The 16,060-nt window shown below is 30.3% G+C and overlaps 1 protein-coding gene and 1 long non-coding RNA gene across 42 annotated transcripts in view; one reads left to right on the top strand and one right to left on the bottom strand.

Moving 5' to 3' along the window:
• The window catches only part of LOC100869770 (CUGBP Elav-like family member 1-A), a 479,952-nt gene that overhangs the window by 4,319 nt on the left and 459,573 nt on the right, over window positions 1-16,060 (bottom strand). For 27 of the 41 annotated variants that reach the window (XM_086913393.1, XM_086913395.1, XM_086913396.1 and 24 more), the window contains 6 exons: window positions 15,885-15,926; window positions 14,812-14,841; window positions 13,265-13,387; window positions 11,894-12,124; window positions 11,367-11,517; window positions 1,453-8,305 (listed from right to left, as the gene is read on the bottom strand). In XM_086913393.1, the coding sequence (XP_086769519.1) occupies window positions 11,390-11,517; window positions 11,894-12,124; window positions 13,265-13,387; window positions 14,812-14,841; window positions 15,885-15,926 (554 nt within the window). In that variant the 3' untranslated portion in view covers window positions 1,453-8,305; window positions 11,367-11,389. Of the gene's footprint in view, window positions 1-1,452; window positions 8,306-11,366; window positions 11,518-11,893; window positions 12,125-13,264; window positions 13,388-14,811; window positions 14,842-15,884; window positions 15,927-16,060 lie in introns of those variants that run through there. The other 14 variants (XM_086913415.1, XM_086913417.1, XM_086913416.1 and 11 more) reach the window with 7 other exon arrangements.
• On the top strand, window positions 11,419-12,482 carry LOC147656832 (uncharacterized). The gene is made up of 2 exons (XR_015293724.1): window positions 11,419-11,542; window positions 11,745-12,482. It is a non-coding gene; the product is annotated as an uncharacterized LOC147656832 (long non-coding RNA).

Below are 16,060 nucleotides of genomic sequence, written 5' to 3'. Positions count from 1 at the left end.
TCGACTATGTACAAAATTTATACAATGTATAAAAATCATTCGTGGCTCGGTGGCTGAGAAATAACCACATCATCTTTTCTTCTTCGTTTTGTATTTTTTTTCGCATTTTCTCTCTTGCGATTCACGTTTCATTATATTAACTGTTCCAGCACGATAGATATATTATCGTTATTAATTTAAGATGATAAAAATTAATCAATTTTAATTTCTTGTAACTTTTTTTTACTTTGATTAAAAATGTTTATTAAAAAAATATAATAGCGAGGTATCTTTTTTATACGAATTGTTTGAATCGTAAGAAAATTTATTATCTTGTTTAATTAATTGATTAGTTTATCTTTTCGTTTGATAATATTTTATTACATTAATTTTTCAATTATCATTAGTGATATGACTTTTAAATATCGATCGTCGATTGAATTATCATTTAATTTTTATAAAATATATTTAATTTTTTACAATATTCAATAAATAATATGAAATATATTAGTACACAAATCTAAAATTAAATTTCAAAAATATATTATTATTCAAAAAGAAAACATCATGCTGGATTAGTTAATCGAACGATGATCATTTTCTCTTGCTTTTTTATATTTAACAAATTTTTTAATTTTCCTACCTCCATACTTTGGACCGTCTTTTCCTTAACGATCCGTATTTTAGTATAGAATTTACGCATTTGCCTAATCAATTACTTGCATTTTTACATTCATTTACATACAAATAGGGAATAATGACAACGATCAGTGTAAAATTTTGCAGGAAAGGCGTTCAGCCGAAGAAATTGTCAAATCTCGTTCGTTATATTAAAAAAAAAAAAAAAAAAAAAAAAAATATATAATTTGAAAATAAAAAATTTATTACATGCAAAAATTACTGATATTGTTGCTTAGTGCTAAATTAAAAGTTTACCCGAATAAAACCTTTGAATTATTATTATTCCTTATATCTTTGTAGTAACGAAAATAATTCTTTATTTTTCCATATATAATTTCATTAAATAAAAAAATATTATCTGTGATTGCATAAAAATTAAAGAATAACTTTCCCTTAACTCAATTCTTTCTTAAGCCAATTTCTTCTTAACTTTTAGCTAATTAAAAATTGATTAAACTACAATATTATGTTACAATATTGAGCACGAGAAGATTAAAAAAAAAAAAAAAATAATAATATTCTCGAAAATTATTCGAAATAATTTATATTTTTCTCGCACGACAATTGCATTGATAATCTTTTTAAATTTATCCAAGTACACGTATTAAAAAATATATATATATATATAAAATATTGCAGCAACGAAATTGCTTCGTTTCAATATTTCGTAAAAAAAAAAAAAAAAAAAAAAAAAAAAAGAAAGATCTTCGATCGACGAGATCGATCGAAGAAAACAAGATGGGATTAATGAGGAGGCGATAATGGCGGATAGCGGTGAAAGCAAAGAATAAATTAAACCAACAAAATAAATACAATGTATTATTACTTTCAACATACGCCACATGCTGATCTCCTTGCATATATGACAAGAGGATATAAACGGGGGAGGGGAAAAGAGGAAAAAAAAAAAAAAAAAAAAAATTAAAATAAAATAAAGAACGCATTCGAGATCGACGATAACTTATTTCTTTCCTTAATTCGTCGATTGATAACGATACTCAGAAAAATATTATGAATGCACTAACAATAAAAAGATATACAGCAAAAGAAAAAGAAAACAGAAAGAACAAAAATTATGTATATATATATATATACATATATATAGACATATATATACATATATATGTATATAGATATAGAAACAAAAATTGAACAGAAAACAAAAAAAAAAAAAAATATATATATCGAATTTTTCCTCTTAAAACGCGAGCATTTTCAAACACAACGATAAGTGACGCGGATGACACGTTCAACAAGAACGATTATAGCGCACGTAAAATATACATTGATTATTTTGTACATGTACATTCTCTATACGCACATACACAAAAAAAAAACACACGTAATGCCCAGATGTGATATACGTGTGCATAGATATACATACATATATATATATATATATACATATACATATATATGTTTATATATATATGTAATTGTTTGCAATACACGCACACACACACACACGTACACATGATACACGCGCGTATAGATTTTCTATAGTGCGCAGGGGGATAGAAAGAAGGGGGTTTGCTATTGTTCGCGGTTTTGGCGGTGAAATTTGGTACTTTTTTTACTCTTTGATTTCATTCACGATCGTTTTCTCCGTGGTATATATTTTTTTCTTTTTTTCTTTTTTTTTCGAGTGGTCGATCAAATTCTATTCGATTTCGAATGAAATCGTATTATATACTCGGTTCTATCGTGATCGAGATATCGAACGACGATCGTTCATTTTCTTTTACCACGATTGAGGAATAGTTTTTTTGGCACGGGAGAATTCGTCGAATATTGTTTTTACTTATTTATTTTTTCTTTAGAAAAATTATAAATTAAACGAATTCTTATATCAAATTCTTATTTCATTTAAATCAGATTCTTAGATTGCAAAATTCAATTAATTATTTAATTTTCGATAAAATCATCCTCTTAGAAGATAAGAACCGTGTAAATTTTGAACGATCGTTTTTTGAATCTGTTCGCAACAACATACTAGCGTATTGCATGTTCCAAAAATCGCACATATAAGAGCACCAAGGAAAACGAACGCGGTAAAACGCACAATTCTAAAATTATATAAAATAAAAATAATAATAATAATAATAATAATAATAATAATAATAATAATAATAATAATAATAATATTAATAGCAATAGTACAGAAAAAAAAATTGAAAACAAAACAAGTTCTACGTGGAAGAAAAAACGGCAAAATAAAGTACTATAATCTGTTAACATTGCAGGGATGACATACATATGCTTTAAACGTGATAGTCATTTACAGATCATGTATATCTATAACGTTTAAAACGAAAAAAAAAAAAAAAAAAAAGTAAAGAACGAAAATATAATATAATCTAGCTTTAAATGACCAATTGCAATGGTATTCACAGCAATGGTAATTATGATGGAAAAAAAAAAACGAATAGGATCACTCATTCTTTTTAAACTCACATATATATATATATATAAGATTTATATATTCACAATATTTCACTTTTGAACAACATTGAAAAATTCATTTAAAAAAAGAAAATGAAAATATACGAGCATAGTGAAAAAAATTGCTATTATCGATTAAAATAAATTCTATTTATAATAATTGACATGATGAATGACATTGATTAAGTACGTTGCATCGAGTGATCCCTATTCGTTCGTTTAGCTTTTGTAAAAATTATACAAAAGTAATATATTGCACCGCAATCAAAAAAAAAAAATGATTTGCTTAGCGTCACAATGATCGTCTAACAAACAAATATTCTACGAATAATAATAATAATCGTAAACACCATTCCTACAAAGTGCGAATAATATTAATAATAATAATAATAATAATATATAAAAGTAATAATAATGATAAGAATAAAGTTTTACAATAACGATACCACCAATAATCATAGCGATAATAATTACGTCATAATATAACATTAATAATCTATCAACAGAGCGATAGCGACAGAAATATTAATAATAGTTCTAATAATAATTATGATAATAAAGGTAACGATAATGTTGGTAAATTGGGGTATAGCGATAATAATGATAATAAACGTATTAATGATGGTGATCAACGTAGACAGCACTAATTTTTCCCTTATATTTTCTTTCCCGATTTGATTAACAACGAAATAAACGTTACGTGCTGAAGAGGATTTGGTGAAAGAGATGAGAACGTAAAAATGATGATATAATAATTCGTAATATTACTTTTGACTAGGCTCCATTTGTATTCACGTGTACACACAAAAAAAAAAAAAAAAAAAGAAAAAAAAAGAAAAAAAGGACTTAAGAGAACGGTGTAATCTCACGCAATATTAATAATTGTTATATGGTATTTATATATCGGCTGAACGTGCGTATGTTTGAGAGAGAAAGAGTTAGTTGTTAACGGTGCGTAAGTACATCGATTAATTAAAGAGATGTCTTTGGTAATTGACACGGAGCATGATGCAACGACCACCTATTTTGCGATCGATATTAGTATGATCCATCAGAAACTATATATATATATATATGTCTGTGTGTGTGTGTGTGTACTTATGTTGATTAATTTGGCGCTAAGATCTTGATTATTAATGGGAAATCGATACTAACTGAATTCAATATTAGGATTTAGTGAATCTTTATGGTAACGGCTTTGGCATTCCAATGCAATTCGTCAAATGATAGAGACGGCTATATATGGAAACGTGTATACTGTGATCCACATGAGGCCCTGAGAAAATGTATTGAATTCACAGTATGTTGGTTACGTATCAAAATTTAACGCTTTGGTGATTTAATAATATTCGATTAAACAGAAAATGTATCTATCAAAAGACAAGAAGAAGATACTTGAAATAAAATTTTCAATATTTGATATATTTTGATAATAATTCTTTTATAAAAGTAACAACTACTAGATAGAGTTCAATTACTTTGAGTTAGATAAAAAAATTAATATAAATAACTCTAATAAAAATTGAAGCAATAAAAATTAAAGAAAAAAAAAATGTTGCAATTCTTGAACGTTTCTTTCTAAAAATTTAATATTAATTAGTTATTATTAAAAGCATACGAATATTATTATCAAAAAGTATTACGATTTAAATCGATTAGCTATACTGATCACACAATTTTTTCTAAGAATCACTTCTGAATCATAATTCCTAAAAAAAATTATTTCTCTAGTCCTCATTCTGATGGATCATCTAATATAGCGTAATAATTTATTCTTTCCTAGAAATTTGTAGAGAAATAAGTGTTCGTTGCTCCGTTCATTTGGTTTGACGCGTGCGTGATAAATTGTGTATTAGCATCATCAAAAAGAACATGTCCCATTCGAACGGCGCTCAAATTGCTATATTTATAAAAGAGAATTTTTTTTTTTAAAAAAAACTCAATTTCTCTAATTCATTACAACTATTAATTCAAAATTTTAACCAACCTTTTAAAAAGGACGGGAAAATGGGAAAATGACGAAAGAGACGATTCGTGGAAATGAGTGATTAGAAAGAGAGCCAGTCATGATCACCCATACACTCCAGCTGTTTTTTCTTATTCAATGGCGAGTAGATATATATATATTTTTTTTCTTTTTTTTTTTTTTTAATCATACTTACAAGACAAATTCACGCGATTATTTTATTTATTATTCTCTACAATTCTATTATTGATCTACTATCTCTAATTACTTTTTCGATTCTTAAAAATCTTCCAATTATTAACTTCTTTCATTGTGCAGAAGTTAATAAGTAATTCGATATAAAAAAATAATTTAATTATATTTTGCAATGAAGTTTGTCTTGTCGATACGATTCAACTATGAAATTCATGATCATTTCGCGTGAAATAAGATTTAACTCTAAATTCAAAATTGAAACACTTTGGATACTTCTCTTTTCAAGTCGAAGACGAAGTTTTTACTACATCGTTCTTCTTCTCCTTATGATTTTCGATTTTTTGTTCTGAGGGAGAGCAATGCAATGTTCCATTATCTTGCTATAATATTAACAATTTTTTTCCTCTCATTTTTTCTTTTCGTTTCTTGATTTTTAAATAATAAGAGCGATTCCATAAAATATGCAAATCTTTCATAAATTGGCGATAAGAAATAATGTAAGGAACACGCAGATCGATTTAATTTTATACGAAAATTATCCAACTATCATTTCTGGACTCTCCAATATCTTATTTGTCTTTTTTTTTTTTTTTTTTTTTTTCCTACTTTTTTGATGAAATCGTATACCTTTTTAAGAATACAGTGAAATTAAGTACTTTATATCAATGACATCAATGAGTTAATCTTGCATCAGTAACGACCTAAATGTCCTTATATTGAAGTTCTGAACCTCAAAAGATCAATTAAAACCTATAATTCTTAATAGAAGATCCTGATCACTTCTACATCGTTTCGAAAAACTTAAACACTACGTAGATAAAAACAAAGTTAACAAAGTACAAATATTTTCTCTTAGGTGTTTCGTAAAATCATTTATATTTGTCATATAATGTAACAAAAATGGTTACTGACTCAAGATTAATTCGTATAAATCATGTGATCGGCCACGTGACTGTCGTATAATAATAATCGTAAAGGTTTCTCAAATTTTCTCGAATGTTTCCAATTTTCTTCTTTTTTCTTCTCATAGTGTACTGAAACGTACAAATTTCGTTTACCCGTGGACACGTATAATTTATCTACAGGTTCGAACACAACAGAAAACAATTAAAAATCATAAGTACCTACTCGGTACGGGCGAAAGAAAAGGGGGAGAGAAAGAAAAAAAGAAAGAAAATAAGAATGATGGCGTGCACGCTAGTGAAGTGTCACCTGATGAAAAATTTTGTTTGCTTTTTCCTTTCTTTCCTGTAATTTAGTTTAATTCGAAATTTTCCATCATTTTAAGTTCCTCATGCCACGCTTATTTCTATCATACACACGTTAAAAAGCGATCCTAGTCCAATCCTATGTACGGTACAACGTTATCACAAAGTCATTAAAAAATGCTACTTATGTATCGTTTTTCCCTACACTTCGTTTTGTCTCCTTGTTCCAGTTTTGTCTTTTTTTTGTTTTTGGTTCTTTTTTTTGGTAATCTTTACACCATTATATTATTTTAATTTACAACAGTTAATCGGACTCTGACCATTTCGCTCGGTCCACATATTCTTTTATTTTCGTTCTAGCGTTTAGTTTGCATTCACTTTGTTTTATTATTATTATTTTTTTTTTTTTTCAATGATTTTGTTTCAATGGTTCTCCATTTTCTACACACACTTTTTTCCTATTATTTATTCGATTAGAGCCGGCACTATAATAATTAGTGCGTATCTTTTTTTTTATCTACATATGAACAGGCGATTCGCGACGCTGACGGCGATCCCGAAAGTGAGCCGATAATAATCGATTCTCAGTCGATAAGTGAACGCATGCGCGATAGTATTCTCGTATAATACATACAAGGTATTTATACAAGTTTCGTCTCATGGAACGAGCATACTTTTGTTCCTTATTATTTTTTCTTTCCTTTTAACGGCTAGTTAATGATTGTACGCAAATATTTCTTACACTAAAGGTCCACAAATAATTTATTGCGATCTAAAATTGATTCGTTTCTATATTTCTTTTTCGTTCGTTTATTTCGAATCGCTTGTAAATTAAGCGACTGAAAGATCGCGGTAATTATATTCTATTGTAACGAACTCTTTTCTTTTTATAGTGTTTCAATCAGCTTTAGACCGCACAACTCGCGCATACGCACATTTTCGTACATACACATGCACAGATATATGGGTATGCATACGTTCGAATATGCTATATAATATATATATATACACACATACAGAGAAACAGAGAGATAAGGTAGCGTGTGTTACAGTTCAGCCCAAGGAACATAAAAACATAGTGCTCGATCGGTGGTGCTCCGGTTTCCGCTTCGCTACTCTTTACACACTGAACGATGATATCGCCGTTTTCCTGGCCTCTCTCGAATTTTTAAATGCGAGATCGAGCATTTATTTTTCCCACGACGATTCCTCGTTCTGATTCCGTTTCCGCACCTCGATTAATTTCGCACCGGCTTGGCCCATAGTTATAAAAGTTGATTGATGACCATTGAGGATTCTTCTCTTTCTTTCTCTTTTTATATCGTTTTCTATTTACGAAGCAGAGCGTTCACAGGGTAACGCGCCACGATTGACAATCAGTGTGCTGCCATCTATCCTCGGTTAAATGTGGAACAGACCAAGCAGTGGCGACCAATACGCGGAAACGGTGCGCGTGTACGCGAAATAAAACATGGAGGTAGCTCGTAGGTGGATGGATTCGTTCGAGGAGTGTTGTCTTTTTTTTCTCGTTTTTTTTCTTCGAGGATGGTCACGTGAGGAAAAAATTAGGAAGCATCATGGTAATATATAATATATGTGTAGGAGTAGAGCGGGCAACCGCTTCTTGTAAGAGGAGCGAGAGCGGGCAGATGTGTACAGGCACCGACAGACACAGAATGATTGATCAAGAGGCTGACCAAGGAGTCGTGACTAATCGACTGATCGACTAATCGATTGACCGATCGATCGAACGATTGACCGATTCGACTGACTGATACTGACATGGCACGGCGACTCCGATCGAGAACACGGTCACAACGTCACAGGCCACCTGCTGGCACACAAACAAACACACGGACAGGTTAGTCACCACCACACACCAGATATGTAGGATATACCCTGGGCAAACGTGCACGGTGACGAAATCGATCGTCATCGAAACATTTTTTTCTTTTCAGAATTTACGATTTTTTCTTTCATAACTGTTAACGTTTTGCTAATTTTTACTTTTTATTTTGTCGAAATATATACACATATTATGATTCTGAGGATTACAGAAATTTTTTCCCTTCACTTTCTTATTTTAAAAAATAAATCGATATAAATGAAAAAAGTGGATATTGAAGAACAGTAAATTTATGCATTGGGAGATGGTATTTCGCGAGATAAATGAATTGAATAAAAATATTATCGCAGGATTTTGCAAATATGACGTCAACGTGCATCGTATACACAGGTGGTATGCCGGTACGTCGTTCTTTAGATAGGAGCGACAAGGATCTATCTTATTAATTGTTTAAGAACGTAACATTATTATTTGATAAATTAGTTTTATTTTTTATTTTTTTTTTTCATATTTATTATTATTCATTTTTATCACATGATTCTTGTTGCTTCTTTCACACCACCATGGTTCATCGACAATTTTATTCTTTCAAAATATAAATTTGACGATCAGAAAAGATTTTTATGTAATTAAATATTTTATAAGGATATTTTATAAGAAAGAAAATCGACAAACCATCATTGGCAATAATGGTGCTTGACGTCCGACGACATCCCAGAAAAAAAAAAGAACACACGGCGATGTTAGTACTAACAACTAAAAAAGCGTCATAGCGTAAATTAACCATCAAACTTCGAGAATATTACTATCACGATAGAACGTTCTAAGTTCTGTGTGCCCTGTACAATTTAGAAAAAAAGAAAAAAAAAAGTAATAATAACAAGGGACTGAATGTTGCGATTACAATAATAAAATATAGTGGCGTAATCAGATAATTAGATAAATTAGTGAGGTAGACCATTTGCAGTTGTTTTCATTGGTACCTTGTGTCGGTAAGATAACAAACAAATAATTATCGACGAAATTACTATCGAAAAAATATGTATATATATATATATATATGTGTATATATATATATATAACGTATATATACGTGTATATATATAAAACTATGATTAAAATAGGAACGATAGAAGCAGATCTTTAAAAAAAAATAATAAAACAAACAAGTAAAAATAAGAACAACAACAATAAAAGTAAAGTTTAGTTAAACGTACGAAACTTAATGTTGCGTGAGAGAAAAAAACTCAAAGCGAACTACTTGTACTCTCATATCCTGAGGAGAAGCTACAACTGAATTGGTTAGTGAAACTTCACGTTTACGTAATTTCCACTTTGTGCACAAAAGTTAGCACAGTAAGCTTGATTGGCAGCCGTTTGCAACGAAATGAACTTTGATTACACCACTGACGCGAGAAAAAGGGGGCTGGTGGGGCAGTATAAGGCTAGAAGGGCACCTTCAATATAACGGGCACCTTCAAGAAAATCGAAGGACGAGCGCAGTATATAAATATATATAAGAATATTTAGGTCTCGTTTTGATGCAGCGTGATTAATTTATATTTTTATATAATTTACATTTTATAAATAATTTTCATGATATGTTAATTCTGAAATTCTGTGCACGAAGAAATACGATATTCGATATAAGATTTATTTTATGTATTTATGATTGTATTTTTATAAAAACTGTAAAATTTATATAAAATTTTATCAATTTTATTATATTTGAGAGAATAATACGATTGTTGTGCGATATTATAAAGAATTTTATATAAATATTTACATTAAACAATAAAAACATTTTTTTTTATACCTAATGTAACATAGATATTTAATAGATAGGACAATACAGAAAAAATTTTTTTAAAATCATTATTCTATTTTGTACAGTAATGTTTTAGATTAATCTGTTTTTACCAATAAATGCAACTTTCGAATTTTTTAAAAATGAACATATTAAAATCAAAGATGCAGTTTTCTAAGTTTTATCATCTAATAATAAATATCTATATGTGTTTTCTCCGTGTATAGAATCAGTGATGATAATATGTACACACTTAGAAAGTTGTCGGTCAAGAAATCGAACATGTATTAGAAAAAGTTCTTACGTGCTAATAATGAACACATATGTTGAAATATCAATTTTATAAAACGTTACAAAAGAAAGAAGAAAAATAGAAATAGGAAGAAAGTGATAAAAATTATTTATCACCGGCAAAAAAGCGAAACCAAAATATTCAGAAGTCACGTCATTGCGTTTAATAAAGAGCAAAAATTTTTTATTTCACTTGTAAGTGATGCTTAATCCTGTCATAATACGAGGTATCGATTTCGAAGAACGACACGATTAATAAAAAACACGTATATCACGAGAAATACAGATATACAACAGTCAAACAAACGAGAAGAAAAGATAGGTATAATCTTCTGGATATAAGATTACCAGAATACACGTAGGTAATATGGACGGACTCTGACAAGTAAGAGAAAGTCGAACTTTCGAGAAAACTAGTTCTCGTTTGAAATATATGATAGAACGTTTTCAAAAACAAAATATATACATATAAATATATATATATATATAAGAACGTTCTCCCTAATTACTTCATATTCTTTGGAAAACAGCATTGACGATATAATAAGTCTTCAACATTATCACAGCCTTGTTTCGAAATATAACTTTAAATATCTAAAATTTCAAACGAAAATTCCTCTCCTCTAAAAAAAAAAAAAAAAAAAAGAAAGAAAGAAGAACACTATCATAAATTATTTCTTCGACCTTCACAGAAAATATTGCTTGACTAGAAATGATTTGTTTTGCAAGCAACGCCTGCTCAATACTTTGGTCGAACGAAGAGAGCTAATCCTATCTATCCAGACCGAAGAACATCAATGATGATCGACGTCGAGAGATATATTGAATGTGTAAACAATTTTTTTTGTTTGTTTGTTTGTTTGTTTTTTCTTTTTTTTTTTTTTTTTTTGATTAAGGACACCAAGGTCGTTGGTTTCGAGCCGTGGTATCCGAGAAGTCCTTGGTATCTACCTACGAACGGTGGACGATGTCGGCTAGTAGGGTTTCGATGCGTCCTTGGATCGTTTCAGTTGGACCTTCAGCCGCTTCATACCGATCTGGAAGCCGTTCATCGCTTGGATCGCTGCTTGTGCGCTCGCCACGTTGTCGTACGACACGAAGCCTGTAAATTATTCGTATTTTGAAAGGTATTACTTAAATGCGAATTTAAACATTTTGGTCATTTATCGCAAGTGTATTAATATAAATGATAAGTATAAATCATTTTTTTATTTATTTATCACTTAATATCACTCGTATAAATGTGATATTTTAATTCTATGAGATCGAGTAATAGTATGTTAGGGATCACTAGATGACATTTCATCTAGTGACATTTCCTTTTTTCAGATAAAATCGTCCAGATTTCTTTTGCACAAATCTTGCGCATAAATAGAAACATAAATGCGTCTTCGATTAATATCATAATCCAAATATTTGACGCAAATAAAGCCACGTTAAAAACGAATAATACGTCGGAGAATATTGTCGCATCTTACCAAAACATTTACTCAGTTGCGTCTGCTTATCGATGAAAACCTTCGCCGAGATCACATTTCCAAATGGCAGAAACGTTGAGACAAGGTCAGTATCGCTGAACTCCTGCGGTAGATGATAGATAAATAAATTGCAACCTTCTGGACCCTCTATCTGCTTATCCGTGTTAGTGAATTTCGCCTTTTGAGCCGCCGCCGCCGCCGCCGCTGCCGCCGCTGTGAACGCGGGAAATCCTGAAACCAGAAAATTCGTCATCATCGATTTTCTTATTCCTCCATCGATTCAACTACATATTGTGTTATTCTTCGCACCCCACGAGATTCGCACTTTGATGACCGCGATTATTGACTCGATTACGGTTCCCAATTATCGGAGATACAACATGAAGTTAATTATTGGCTCGATTGCGGGTTTGAATTATTGGTTGATTTTTGGTTGGATTACGGTTTTAGATTATTGAAGATACAAAATGGTTGGTTATCGAATCGTGTTATAGCATCAATTTATCGAGGATAGATATCGAGTAATTGATTAAATAATAATAGATAAAAGTTATTTGTGGAACGATTAAAACGGTAATAAAACGGTTTTTTTAAAGTTTGGATTATTTTATTAATTCGTATCCCTCTCCAATTTATGAAATGAATTGTTTTCTGTTATCTCGAGTTATTATCACGAGTTTTACAGTAAATTTGATTTGCTATACGAAAAAAATATATTAAAACATATTACTTGATATAATGGTATATCATTATATTTATCATCTTCATTTTAAATTTGCACCATCAACTTTTTTGCAATGTTCAATAACACGGTTATTTCATTCATTGCTTCATGTAATATTTCCCAGAAACGTAACAAATACATCTTTTTTTAATCCTTTTTCTATCCTTCAACAAAATTGCGTATCTTGTGAGCTGGATTTTGTATTATACACAGTGGTGACCGTATGCTTACGCGCAACGTATCTTAAATCGTGATTAATAACTTAACTCGATATTTTCATTATATTATTATATATTCTCATTGCACGTAAGCATATTATCCATCCCTGCAAATTTCGATCACGTGCAAATTAATCAAAGATAATAATAGCACAGTCCCATCGCACATAACTAAAGGAAGGTTCAGGCATTCCACTGTTTAGTTACTCACTATGTAATTCTTTCTTTTCCACGGTCACCGTCGTCTTTCCAATGAGAGCTTTAAGGCGCACAGTTACACGTTAGAACAAATACTTTTTTCACACAGCCATGAGTGCAAGTTTTAAACAATACCATTTTTACCATATTAATATCAAGAGTACATTCTGATCTGAGAGAGAGAGAGAGAGAGAGAGAAAAAACAAGCATTTTGAAAATATATCTTCTTACCTGCGTACTGTTGTAAGCTCGAGTAGGCGTTGCTCAAGGAGTCCTGCAACCCGTTCAGAGGTGTCCCCGTTAAGGAATTGAGCGCTAGGGACGTGACAGGACTTAGGCTACCTCCGGTGGACCCTTCAAAATCGAAACCAAATCGATTAGATAAGCTTTCCTTTCATCTCTTTTCATTCGTTCAAATTTCTACAATAGCGCCCAATCGCAAAATAATCAATTCAATTCCCATTTCTCTCTTTTTTCTTGTTTTTCTTTTCTTTTTTTTTTTTTTTTTTTTTTTGAAAAGTATAATTCCGTAATCTGCATGCATCATGCTGTAATAAACTGACATAAAAAGAACAAAAAAAAAAAAAAGTAGCTCTGATACCGTCAAAAGTATATTATTGTGTTTGTTAATTGTGTGAATGCGTGTTTCGTGTAATAACTAGAAGCAATTTGTATATACAAATATTGTATGTAGAATTAATTATTAATTTAGAATAATTTTTAATCTTTTAGTTATCTTTGAAGATGCTTTGGAAAAAAAAAAAAACGATATTTCGTATAATACAATATTTCAACGTGCAAATTACATAGGTATATTATTCGTTTGTATAATTGTTAATTGCAGAAAGCTATTATATACACGATGTAGTATTAAATGTAGTATGATGCGTGTAAAGAGAATAATATTTATCAAAAGAAGAATATCTTACGTATCTATGTATTTACGATAAATGCAATACGTTTTTAAAATAGATATTTCATAAAATTGTGCAAACATAAGTTCTGAAAACTTATGAACTTATACCCCTCTATATGATTGGACACATATATATAATTATCGATAATTAACGATCGATAAATGAAACGTCACTTCTAATATCACTAATATCACCGAACGTGAATCGACAAATTACATTACTTAAAATACTCTAAATAAGCGTAACTCGGAGCTCACCTATAAATGGACATTTTCAAACACAAGTATCGCGTAGGATTATACTATTTTTCGCTGTGTGACACCCCGCTATTATTACCATCGAATATTACGAAACGGCACACACGAATTAAAGCTTAATCGAAACATATCGGACAAATATTGGGTGAGCTTCGTTCCATCGATTAAACAGCCAACAGTAATTACAAATCTAATTAGTGAATGAAGATAGGAATATAGGAAAGGATAGATGATCGTGTATAAAATATTTTAGAACTATGCGTGTCATAATCAATCAAGCAGTGGATATAATGAAGGATATTATATTTTCTTTAATGAATATGTATATAGAATAAGAAATATATGTTAAAATTATAACTTCATGTTTACATATCTCGTAATGATGGAAATTAATGATTCTACTTTTTAATAATATTTTGTTTATGCTTTCATTTTCTTGCTTATTTGATTGAAAAATTCTAAAACACTTTGGAAAAGGGAGAAGGTAAAATAATAAAGAAGCGAATGAAGGGATAGAGGATGATACTTTGAAAAAGGGAGCAAGTTTCAACAAACGAGTCGATAAAGGCGTGATATGTATACAGTTTTAATGGTCTCTTCTCACCTGTGTTTCCGCTCTTTCCAAGAAGGACAGCTACGCACGAAAAAAAAAATGTGCATATTAAAACGCTGACGTGCGTTCATATAAAAAAGGAGAACAAAAAAAGAGGAGAAGAGATGAGTACACGATTCTAAACGAGTGTGAAGGATCGAAGATATTATGAAAATCTTTGTAATTTTTTAGCAAATGCATCAGGTGATTTTATTATTAATTCGATTTTCAAACAAATTAATTTGTTACATATTCATAATTATATAAAAAAGTCTAAGAAATAATTATTATCACTTGAACGTATATTTAAAAAAAAATGTTTTAATAACAATTATAAACGATATAAAAAAATTTGAAATTGAAAATATTACACAAGAATTTATGCGTGATAACTTAATGTAACAGCATTAATCAATCTTATTGATTAAGATCCTCATTTTGCTGTCCTTCGAACCAAGTAATCGTCTGATGCATCTGCATCACGAGGAAATGCGGAGGATCCGGTAACATCGAAGTTAAGAGGTTCTCTGAGAGAAAAGAGGCGAAATGCGAGGGAATGGTGATATATATATATATACGATGGAACGTGATACGTTTATGTGTGCATGCACAGAGTGGCCATATAAATGTATGAAAACTAATACAGTCAATTGGAAGGTATATTGAATTCCCTTTTAACTATTCATTCTTTTCCGTTCATTTTCATTGCATAGAATTGATTTTCTTTATCTTACAAAATATTATTTTTTTTTTTTTTAGACTAACGATTTGAAGTGTGAAGCAATATAAATAAAATCATTTTCATAGAATCACATATATATATATATATGGCCAACAATGTGCAACTGATGATAAGTCGCCATCATGTGTCTAGAATACCGTGGGGGCGCCACCGTACAAGACCGTGTAAGATCCAGTAGTCGTAACGCATCCGCTATATATATATATTTTTTATTTTTTTTCGTTCAAGCGGATCAATTGTGATATAAATCGAACCGTGATTAACACGAGGAAGTTAGAGTGTCGCGAACGGTCGAGATTAATTTAGTAATTGTTAATACTATACCAGGCAATGCGACACGTACATAGCGACATACCTGCTGTCGAATTCGCCAGTCCGCTTAACGCTGAAACACAGAACACGTTCACGATATTAACAAGCGGAGTTAGTAACGTGTTTACATATTCAGCACGTATAAACTTGGAAATTTATTTTAGCCGATAACTCAACGTACGAAATAAAATATTCGTCGTGCGATAT

Source organism: Apis florea, unplaced genomic scaffold (assembly GCF_048593485.1).
Source record: "Apis florea isolate Af1SG1 unplaced genomic scaffold, ASM4859348v1 contig_3496_pilon, whole genome shotgun sequence".
In the NCBI taxonomy this organism is placed as follows: domain Eukaryota; kingdom Metazoa; phylum Arthropoda; class Insecta; order Hymenoptera; family Apidae; genus Apis; species Apis florea.
Note: the sequence above shows the minus strand (reverse complement) of the source record. Positions and strands in the feature narration are given on the sequence as shown.